We start from the raw sequence: 11,416 nt of genomic DNA, 5'->3' as shown, positions 1-11,416 counted from the left end.
GTAGAAGACACAATGAATCGAAACAGAAGTATAAACCAGCCTTTTTTCTGCACAGTTCTTCCCTGTTGTTCTACAAATTAGGTACAGCTGAGCTTCACTGCAAAACATATACAGAGACCAAAACCTACCCACCTCTCCACCAATAGGAGCCAGCAAAACCTATTATTAACTGTGGTCTTTAGCAACAGCATGACTAATCTCACCAAGCACCAGAATAACTGAAGTGGTTCAGAGACTGAGCAGCACATCTACACTTGTTGACTAGTTTGGTCAAGCTGGTCGTACTGGTGCACCAGTGCGGTCTGGTCATGTTAGACAGTAATTAGGTATTATTCTGGTCAAGTACCAAAGATCATGTGGAACCAGAGCCAGTTCTTGGGGTTGTATTGAGGCCGGTGGGGGGGGACTGAGTGTTGAGGCCAGGGGGGGGGAACTGATTGTTTGGGGGGTCGCGGGTTCAGTCCGGGCAGCAGAAGCCCGAGCACGACCCGGTTTAACGCGAGTTTGATGCTGAGGGAGCGCGCGCGGGGGAAATCTGCCTGAATTAAAGTGATATAAGTTCAATTTTAGGACTTTAGGATCATTCGACAGTATTTTAGGGTCATTGGACGGTATTATGGCCACAGACTCGTGGGCGCTGTGTGTTGATGAACAGGAGGAGACTTGCGGAACGGTAAACCTGCTGTATCTCAAACCGCGCTTTTACCTGCGAAGCTAACGGGCTAGCGGAGCCCGGCCGCGCTCCAATATCACTACCTACCTGCACACTAAGTAGGGCGCTTAAGTAGGGTTAGTGCGGAATTGTGGTCGGCCCTGTCTCAAATCATCTAAACTAACGTTCGCGTTATTTAGTAAATATTAAATATAAACCTGTAGGATTACTAATTAGTAGATAATTTCACACACTAGATAAAAAGTTAGCTTAGCTCGCTAAGCAATAAAGTCTGCGAGTATTGTTTATTGGGACGCGCCCCCAGCGCCTCGGTTAGCTGCTGTTTTCGTGTTTAACGTTTTAGTTTTTAATTTTATGGTAAATGTTTTATTGTGTAACTCTGTACGAACGCTGTGGATGTAGAAATCTGAAAACTAGTAAAGCAGGGCTACGACAAGGTTTTATATTTTATACGTTTTAAGATACTAATGAAATAAAAACCATATTAATTATAAAAGTTCCCTCAGTATCGGACTAAACCCGACTTTAACCGGCCTTCTTCACTCTCACTGTGTTTGGGCGCAGTGAATGATTATTTTGGTTTCCGAGCTTTTTCCTGTCGCTTTAACCCGAAAGAAACGCTGAACGCGGGGCTTTAAAGGGCCTTTAATCTGTCTACCGTCAACAAATTTCTATACATCTGACTAACTATTCGTGTATTTAAATTTTATTTATCTAGTCTGTATAACATTTTCTTTCTATTCTTGTATCATAATTATAATTTATTTTAATGTTGTGTTTCGTGAGCGCTGGTATTTATTTAAATACAGATCTAGTTAAAGTTTATTATAATTTTTTTCTGCATTAGAAAAAGTGAGTTAAGACTAGTTATTATTATTATTATTATTATTATTATTATTATATCTTTTTTATTCAGGCTGTTCTTATGTTATGCAGTATTGGGGATGATGACCCACAGGCTGCTTTAATAAGGCTTTATGTTTCTGCTCACAGATGGAAACGCTGCAGATCAGCAGGAGACCGGCTGTGACCAGTGGTAATCTGTGAATCTCACTCATACTGGAGTATAATTTAATTATGGAGTTTTACTGTGTGCTCCCTGTAGAGTCCTGTAACGTCTGTGTTCTTTTATTTAGTTTTGGCAAAATCTGGAAAAGACCAGAATAAATCTGACGAAGAAGAAGAAGAAGAAGGTGAGGGGTTTAGTAATATTTACCCATATAGAAGCTTTTATATAAAAATAACAATATGTGAAGATTTGTTCATTAATATTTGGTGTGTTGTAGCTGGTAAATATCTAACTGTGTATCTCAGTAAGTATTTTACTGAGTGCAGTGGAAAGTCGTAATGCTGCTCCTTTAACTACCGGTGTTTCTACAGGACTGTATTCTGTAAAACGCCAGATTTCACATTAACAACCCCTGAGCTCTTTTCTGGAGTTAAACTGTTCTCTGGTGTTAATCTGTGTAGCAGGTGTGATGATACAATATTGTCAATTTTATATTTTAGAAAATGTACAATTTATAGGCCAGCTCTAATGTACATTTGTTTATGCCCATTGGAATATGTAATATTTAAAACTGTAGAGTGAATTCATAATGACCTGATCCTGTTTTTAAAAAATAATTTACTATTTATTAACCGATTGGTTAGGTCAGGCGTTTTGTGGTGGTAAATAAAACAAAATTAAATAATGTCAAGATCAGAAAACATAAAGTAAAGCCAAATTAAACTGACCTTGTTGTTTAATTTCAACCTGTTCTGAAACTCAGTGTTACGTTTATCACATATTCTGGTGAAAGAAACAGTGTCATGATAATATAATATAATCTAATGAAATATAATAATGCAGCTCTTGTTCATGTCGTTAGAAAATACATTTTTGTTGTGTTTCAGAGGACAAAGCTGCACAATCACTCCATAATAAATTAATCAGGAACAAGCTTGTGAACAACTCGTTCAAAGTGGAGATTCTACAGAGGGATCCGAATTCACCGCTTTACTCCGTCAAGACGTTCGAGGAGCTGCATCTGTAAGTTTGATCAGTCTGGATAATGTTCTATTATATTTATAAATATATAAATATCAGTACAGTAGCAGTATTTATTAGTATCTAACAAACCCGCAGATTGATCATTAAGTGTGGCATTAAGTGTGTTTTGGCGCTAATGCTTTTATTGTGGTTAAAAATTCAATCTTGCAATTAACCAATTACTGAATTTAATCATCACTTATTTTTGTTTTCTCTCAGAAAGCCTCAGCTGCTCCATGGGGTTTACGCAATGGGCTTCAACAGACCCTCCAAGATCCAGGAGACGGCGCTGCCCATGATGCTGGCCGAGCCGTGAGTACCTGCAGTACCTGGAGCTGTTTGTGGTGTAATAGTGAACCAGTGCACGCTGGGTTTCTGTGTGATTCTGAAGAGCTGATTACTCTGCTTTACTGACTGATATGATTATAATAACAGTTATTAGAGAAATTACTGTTTATTATGTGAAATCATAGAACATTTGTATTGTTTACTCACCTCAGCAGCCAATCACAATCAGCCGCTCTCTACAGGAAGTGTGATCTCCTTTTTTATGTGATGTTCACGCAGGGCTCTGTATTTATGAGACGGGTTATTAGCACCCTTTAGTGGCTGAGAGTGAAATTTAACTCTCGCTTTACTGAGAGAAGCAGTCCTGCAGGATCAGCAGCGTGAGGTTTACGCTCAGCGTTATCTGGAACTGGATGCTGATTATCTGTTTAAGAACAGAGCTGTAATGTAATCTGTAATTAATAGTGATGTGAACATTAATGCGTTAACACATTCAATTAATCAGAATATTTTTAGTGTTCATTTTTATTTCTCAAATTAATCATGTTATCATGTTTAGCCCCGCCTCATAATTCACGATAGATTTACAACAATGTGCACCAGTAACTGTGCATACTATAAGGATACCTGCAAGAACACAGTATAATATATATATATATAATTTATCAGTGTGAATAAATTATGGTTTAAATCACACTTTCTCCTCTCTCTGTGTTTCAGACCTCAGAACCTGATCGCTCAGTCTCAGTCTGGAACAGGTAAAACCGCCGCTTTTGTTCTGGCGATGCTGAGCAACGTCAACCCAGACAATAAGTGGCCGCAGGTATTTTACTGTTTGTTTACTGTGAATTAAACCGGTTTCCCTCTGATAAATCAGCCTTAATACAGAGCTACACAAAGCTGGGTTTATAGTAAACGTAATAAAACGTCTTTAATCCAGTAATAATTCATGTTGCTCCATTTCTTTGTTTTAGTTCAGTTAAGTATTACAGTGTTGATATTTTAAAATAAAATTTCGAACACCAAATTAGACTAAGCCACGAGTACACAGACAAAACACTGACCAACAGACCCATTCACATTAATGTAAAGAAATCCAAAAGAAAATATTAATAAGAATAAATTCATATCATAAATATTACGCTCATTCTACAATTACTACAATATTAAGAAACAGGGGTTAAGCTAACTGTAGTAAATTGAACTAAATGTGTAGAAATCTTTAATTAATATTGCATATTTATGCTTGTATTTGTGATTTTCAGTGTTTGTGTATCTCTCCCACCTACGAGCTCGCCCTGCAGACGGGGAAAGTGGTGGAGCAGATGGGGCAGTTCTACCCGGAAGTGAAACTGGCGTACGCCATTCGGGCCAATAAAAGTAAAGTGCTGATAAATCGCTGATCCTCATAGAGATGTTCCTCAGGATTCTGTTGTTTCAGACGAGTAACTTCCTGTACCTCCTGCAGTGCAGAAGGGCAGTAAGATCCAGGCGCAGATCGTCATCGGCACGCCCGGCACCGTGCTGGACTGGTTCAACAAACTCAGGCTGATGGACCCGAAGATGATCCGGGTGTTTGTGCTGGATGAGGCTGACATCATGATCGCCACATCAGGCCATCAGGACCAGAGCCTCAGGATCCACAGGTGAGCTGGAGTTTATAAAGGTGATACTGAGTTCATTTAAAACAGAGAAAATAATAAAAAACAGATTTTCTTCTTTAGACTCGAGTTATAGCAAAAATAATTGTAATAATTAAACAAGAAGAAACAGCTCAGTGACATATGTCCAGATTAATCCACTCTACGTTTTACCGGTGTTGGTGAAAAGTGAAAGTTTGTGTATACAGTCTGCGACAGCAGTGAAACAGTTTCTTACAGTAAGGTTTATTATTCAGATCTTAAATGAGAGGGAGCTGTATATGATGTTTGGGCTACTATTTAAAATCCATCTTTGTTTTTGTGCTGAAAATCAGATTAATGCAAAATAAAGCTTAGCTAAATATAAACAGGTTAAAAAGAGCCACTGGATTCTGGTGAAAATGAAACTGAAACTTCATGTGAAGCAAAGCTCCTTAGTGCAGACAATCGTAAAAAAAAAAAAAGAAATCCTCAAGATAGATTTCTTTTTTTTTTTTTTGTCTAGTTTTTATGTCTATTTTCAATCATTTCAATTTGTTGATTCCTGATCTAAAATTATTAAGAGTACAGAGTGAACATGCAGATTCTCCATCTGTCAAAAACTCACAGTTTCAGAATATAAATGTTGTTTTACTGCAAAGATAAAGGGTTTTATGTCACCTTCAGCTGTAGCCCGTATACGGGTCTAGTAAAGGGTTAACCTTCACTTTACCTGAAGTGTTAATAGATTAGTTATAATCAGAGAACACAGAAAATCTTCACAGGTCTTATATTCTGGTACCAGTAGCGGATTAGGCAGATGGTTCCGTACAGTTATCTGATTGGATCCCAGTCTGTCATGTTTATCTCATATATTTCGAATAGTTTTTACATCTTTTCATCTGTAGTAATTTAATCTGTTTTAGTTTTTTTTCCTAATTTATCTGATTATCTGCTGCGTCTGCAGAATGCTGCCTAAAGACTGTCACATGTTGCTCTTCTCCGCCACGTTCGAGGAGTCCGTGTGGAGTTTCGCTGAGCGAGTCGTTCCCGATCCGAACATCATCAGACTGAAGAGGGAGGAGGAGACGCTGGACAACATAAAGCAGTATTACATTTTCTGCAGAAACAAGGAGGACAAGTTCACGGCTGTGTGTAATCTGTACGGGGCGATGACTATCGCTCAGGCCATTATCTTCTGCCACGTGAGTCTCGTCCTGCTGCAGTTCTGCACTAATTACTCAGCACTGGACATAGACTGATGTCCCCCGTCCTTCCCGGACATTTAACTGACCTGTCCAGGTTCAGGACACTGAGCGTACGTGATGAGAATTCACAAGATGTTTAACATGTTCTCAGATTTGTAGCTAAATCAAGTTAAAATAGTGTTGAACATTTTTTTTTATGCTTGTTTATGACGATGTGTCCCGTCAGCGACCGTCGCTGATAGAATTTCACAAAAACATGTTTCCTTTACCACTTTACCCCCGTCTCCAAACCTCACAGCCTTCAGAACTAACTGCACACAGAACACAGGATAATTTAATGTTAAAATCATTAAACTGACCAATCCCAAATAGTGGCTGTGATTAAATTACCCAGCCAAGTTTAACTAACCTGTTCAGGAAAAAAATAGCAGCACAGCGTCTTGTAGTCCTTCTGGGCTCTAAGCTGCATCGCCAGTCTTTACTTGCGTTTTATTCCGCCTCTGATCGTGGAGCTTTTGTAGACGGTATAATGCTGCTAATGCTCGTTTTATTTGATTTGCTTCTTTAACTGCTGTTGGTTGTGATTGTTGTATACCTGCCAACCTGGGGTGTGGAAACCTGGGGAAGGGGAAGGGGGAAGAATAAGAGGCTAAAACAGATTTCTGCTGTGTGAAGGACGAACATACTGGCTGAAGCTCTGCTGTCGAGAGAAACCAGTTTTTAAACTTGTCAGGGTTCCTTTATATCTAATGGAGTATTCTGCAAATCTTCTCAATTATTATAGAAAATATAATACATATTAGTACTTTAAATTAAATTCTACCTCAGTTTTCTCTTGGATTAAGGAGAAGGAAGGAGATCTCTTCATGTCATTTTGTCTTTATGCCTCAGACTCGAAGGATAGCAGCCTGGTTGGCAGGGCAGATGTCTAAAGAGGGCCACCAGGTGGCGCTACTGAGCGGTGAGCTGGCAGTGGAACAGAGAGCAGCAGTAATCGAGCGTTTTAGAGAAGGAAAAGAGAAAGTGCTGATCGCAACAAATGTTTGTTCAAGAGGCAAGTACTCCTCCTCCCTGTGAAATTTATACATAAACTTGATTATTATTATTATTATTGAAATTATTATTTAGATGTAAATAACTACACATCATATACAGCAGTGGCTTCTTCACCACACCTGCAGTTTCTCATTCAACCACTAGATGTCAGTACAGACCAATCACGAGACTGCACCTGAAGCCGGAGAACACACTGCACCATGTTTTAAATTATTATAATAATCATTATTAACTGTGGGTCGTTAGGCATCGATGTGGAGCAGGTTTCTGTGGTGATTAACTTTGACCTGCCGCTGGATAAAGATGGAAATCCGGATAACGAGACGTATCTGCACCGGATCGGCCGGACCGGACGCTTCGGGAAACGGGGTCTCGCCATCAACATGGTGGAGAACGAGCACAGCGTCGAGGTTCTCAAAGCAATCGAGAAGCATTTCAGTAAGCTCATCGTTTATTTATTTATTTTTTTTTTTTTTTATATTTGTAAGAAAGTGTCCATAAAGCTGAATATAGGTTTGATTAATGTGCTGGAAATTATTTTTCCTCTACAGATAAAATGATATCGAAGCTGGATACTGACGATCTGAATGAACTTGAAAAAATTGCGAACTGACCTGATGATCCAAACCCTGTTATTTACATGCAGTTCCAGTTAACCAAGCGCATGTAGCGCTGTGTTTTTGTTTACATTATCTAAAATTAGGTTGATTAAACCTAGTTTTATAAAAAGGTTATTTAAGCTTGAGCTCACTGTTTGATTCTCAGCTGATAGTTAAGCTGAGTTTTTTCTCTTTGTGTTTTTACTGTGAAAATGAATAGATTTTATTTTGATTTATAATAATTTTGGGAGTTTAAAGTGTGTATAAGCTATTATAGAGACAGACGATGTGCCTAAACACTCAGGTCCACTAAAGCACTTCAGAAAGCTTCAGACACCAAAAACCAAAATATCAAAAATATGAAGCAGATTTTGCACTTTAAGTAACCAGTTGAGGGACTCAGATTTCCTGTGATCTTACTGAACCCCTCCTCCAGCGTGGTGGAGTATCGTTCAGTACCTGAAGTAGCTGCAGGTTTTGATGGGCTTAAATTGTTCAGATGTTTAAAGTTTACATTTCTTTTTGTTTAATTGACCAAATGTTGGTTTTGACTGAAAAGCTGCTTTTCTGAAACAGTATAAAGCGTTTTTTGTTCAGAGGCTGAAGTTCAGCAGGTTTACACGGTAAATACGGCCGGATTCGCTGAAGTACTTGAATAGTTAGAAATGACTGTTAGTTTGATTAGTTTGAAGGAAAGCTGCAGTATTATTGAGCTTTGTTATAAAGTGTGCAGTTTGAATTGTTTGAGAAAACTGTTGGAGTGCAATAGCTATTGTTTTTTTTTTCCTCATCTTGACATTTGCAATAAAACACTCGAACACATCCTCTCAACGTTTTACTTATTTTACTTTAAGTGGGTATATACAATATTACATAACATTTTCTTAACCATTTTTAAGACATTTTATTTGTTTAGTTTTATTAACTCTAAACCTGTTATTTCTTGGATGATATATTATCACAGTATGAATTATAATATAAATGTAATTTTAAAGCCAATCGATATCATGATGATATTATAGCTTAATGCAGTTACACACATTAAAACAGCAGTAAACTTGTAATAATTAATAACGTTCAAACATTAGAATTGGAATATTATTATATTATATGATTATATGTTTATAAGATTATATGTTTTTAAATATTCTGTTTTATAAATCTCAGTTTTATTTATTCAGTCATCGGCCTGGCTTATTCATGTTAATGAGATCTGCTTATTAAATCAACATAATGGCAATATCTAGGTCAGCAGAAATTATTGATAGATAATGTAATGATTGTAAGTTTTTTTATGATTGCTCAAGTGTTTTCATAAAATGTCTAAACACGTTTCAGTAAAATGCTTTTTATGTCCCTTTAGTTTACATGGGTCAGTGAATTGCTGGTGCTGTTTACAGTACATTCACACAAAATAGTAGTAAATACCATTTATTGTTCCAATTATTGCTCAATATAGTTCAGCTCTAAATATTATAATAATCAATACTAAACTCAAATAGTTTAAGTTTCATTGAAGACCTTAAAACTCTGAAGCAGAAGAAGTCAGGATTTAGACATGTGTGAAGTGTAAACGCAGTGTAAACTGGGGACGGAATTGATCTTTTAATTAAGTTGGCCAGTGTTTCTCAACCCTGTGCCTTTTTACATTAGACTGTTTTTCTGATATAAAACATCAGATTTATCTGCTGATTGGAGCAGAGAGAACAGGATCAGGAGATAATGCACTGGGTTTAGTGTCGATCCAGAAAACCAGCCTTTAATCATTGGGTTCTAATCCGAGTCCACAGCGCTGTCCTCCAGGCTGATGATGAGAAGTGATTTATTGCAGATGCCGCACTGAGACAGACTCCTGGTCAGATTAGTGAAGGTCTGCCGGGGAACCTCCATGGTCTCGATGACCGCGTGTTGGTACTGTTCTCCGGATTGGAGCTGGGCGGCGGCTACGACGGTCTGGAGAGTGTCTGTGGGCTGGAAATGGCACTTGAACCTTTGACCGCGTGGAGTTCGAATAGCGAGGAGCAGATGTGCATCACCTGCACCTGTCTCACTCTCAGAGTGTCCGCGAGACGTCCTCCGCGTGTCTGCTGCCGCAGGAGGACCGCGCTGTTCCTCAGACCCGCGCTTCGTCTCCGAGTCGCCCCTGGATGCAGAGCGAGAACAGAGGCGCTGGGCGAAGTGAAGATGATCTCTGCTGTCGGACAGACTGAGGCTCGAGGTCTTTTCTTCCGCCCCTCTGATCGATTTCTCAGCCTCAGGCCTTTTCTCTATAGAGGGAAGAACCTTGTATTTATTAAAGTTCAGGACTGGAAGCGTCTCCTCCTCCGCAAAGACTTCAGTGAGGACCTCTGCACTGGACCTGCCGGCCTGTCTGAGGACAGTTCTTGGAGAAACCTCTGTGGATGAAGACAACGGAGGAGGATGAGGAAGAGGAGGATGGGGTAAAAACACGTGGCCCTGATGAACACCGTCCTCCAGGCCCAGAGTCAGCCTCGCTCTGCTGCGGCCTTTTGAGGATTTGGGTCGGGTCATGTGCATGTTCCTCTCTGCGAACAAGATTATAATTATTTAACATTAAACAGTTTTATGTTTGTTTTCTAAACAGAATAAACCTAAAGCTTCAGAGGGTTCGAGGTGGGGGTGCAAGCAGCCAACAAAACCCAGGAAAATATGAGTGTTAAAGCGTGGGGGCGCGGTTAATATTTTTACTGGAATGTGTTATTCCAGTTAAAAAAAAGCATTTAGCTAATGAGCAAGAGTAAATTGGTGATAAATCTTGTCATAAAAATGGTCCTGTAAATTAACAGATAATGTAAAAACTACAATATTCAAAGTTACAAATCTACCATTAAACTGCAGTTTCAGCTTTTTCCTCAGCATCACTGTTTATATATATTAAATGAGTTTATATGAGCTCTGATCTGAAGTCGGTAGTTTATATTACAGATTTGATATTTATTATGTCAGAAGGACAGTTAGCATTAGCTCAGATCTAAACTCTCAGACAGCCGTTAAAGCGGAAAAGAGGAGATACGGCGTTTCAGCAGAACTTTACCGTGTGTTTTGAGCGGCGGTCAGTCCGCGGTTCGGTTCTGATCCACCGGAGACATTTTCCCCGCGTCACTCCGCCGTTACCAACAGCACCGTTCCCATAGCAACGCTTCCCACGCGCTGACGCTCCGCCCCCCTCCCGCAGTACAGCTGATCTCAGTACAGCTGATCCGATATAAATAAAACAAATACTGGACCGTCATTTTTATATTTATAGAAAAAATTCTGAACGTTTAACTAGACTTAGATCCAGCACTAATTATCACGGGGATAATATATGTGGGAGCGGTAGAGCTAAATGTGGGCCAGATTACTCTGCTTGACCAAAAACAGTTATCCTTATGTTTTGGTAAAAACAGGGGTCTCCTGCTTTCACTATATTTTTAACTGAACTGACAAATATGTTACACATGGAGAGAATACGATTTATTTTAACAGATTATCTTTATATATTTTTAAAATTTGGTACTCATTTCTTTTTAGAAGTGCGTGCAGTTCTAAAAATTCACAGTTTTATGGGGAATTATAGTGTGTGGGGAGGGGGTGTCAGGATGATGAGTGAGTGTGTGATGGGTGGTAGAGCAGAGAGAGAGTTTAGCATCCTCACAGCCTGATGGATGGAGCTGTTTCTCAGTCTGCTGGGCCTAATATAAGTATTTGACCTCCTATTAAATTTAAATGTCTTCTGAGCTGGAGTCTGATGAGCGTAAGTCTAATGAGCTGGACTCTGATGATTCCGCAGGCTGTATGTTGAGTACATAATAAAATCCTACATAATCACAGTCTCCTTGTTCATCTATCAAAAAGACCATATTTGGTGGCACCCAGTGTGGCATAAAATGCCCAGTCGAATAAAGCGGTTGAGCAGAAGTATCACGATTTGTTTGTGT

The 11,416-nt window shown here is 39.1% G+C and overlaps 2 protein-coding genes across 5 annotated transcripts; one reads left to right on the top strand and one right to left on the bottom strand.

Annotated features, from left to right (window-relative positions):
- Positions 1 to 461: 461 nt before the first annotated feature.
- On the top strand, positions 462 to 8,297 carry ddx19a (DEAD-box helicase 19a). Of its 4 annotated transcripts, none has more exons than XM_022676989.2 (12): positions 462 to 673; positions 1,667 to 1,709; positions 1,810 to 1,866; positions 2,570 to 2,705; positions 2,925 to 3,017; positions 3,714 to 3,816; positions 4,286 to 4,373; positions 4,462 to 4,639; positions 5,580 to 5,817; positions 6,712 to 6,874; positions 7,123 to 7,314; positions 7,428 to 8,297. In XM_022676989.2, exons 1-12 carry the CDS (start codon positions 617 to 619, stop codon positions 7,487 to 7,489), a joined length of 1,410 nt encoding a protein of 469 aa, XP_022532710.1. In that variant the 5' UTR covers positions 462 to 616; the 3' UTR covers positions 7,490 to 8,297. The 4 variants fall into 4 exon arrangements, with proteins under 4 accessions (XP_022532710.1, XP_022532709.1, XP_022532711.1 ...); XM_022676988.2 differs by having other exon boundaries at positions 4,259 to 4,373; XM_022676990.2 differs by lacking the exon at positions 462 to 673 and adding an exon at positions 1,011 to 1,030 and having other exon boundaries at positions 4,259 to 4,373.
- A 741-nt stretch (positions 8,298 to 9,038) lies between these two features.
- ubxn10 (UBX domain protein 10) lies at positions 9,039 to 10,803 on the bottom strand. The gene is made up of 2 exons (XM_007240953.4): positions 10,531 to 10,803; positions 9,039 to 10,021 (listed from the first exon to the last, which is right to left on the bottom strand). The coding sequence occupies exon 2, from the start codon at positions 10,011 to 10,013 to the stop codon at positions 9,249 to 9,251; it is 765 nt and encodes a 254-aa protein (XP_007241015.3). The 5' UTR covers positions 10,014 to 10,021; positions 10,531 to 10,803; the 3' UTR covers positions 9,039 to 9,248.
- Between the last annotated feature and the right edge of the window lie 613 nt (positions 10,804 to 11,416).

The sequence above is a fragment of the Astyanax mexicanus genome, chromosome 13 (assembly GCF_023375975.1).
Source record: "Astyanax mexicanus isolate ESR-SI-001 chromosome 13, AstMex3_surface, whole genome shotgun sequence".
NCBI classification, from domain to species: Eukaryota; Metazoa; Chordata; class Actinopteri; order Characiformes; family Acestrorhamphidae; genus Astyanax; species Astyanax mexicanus.
This window is presented reverse-complemented; position numbering and strand designations above follow the sequence as displayed.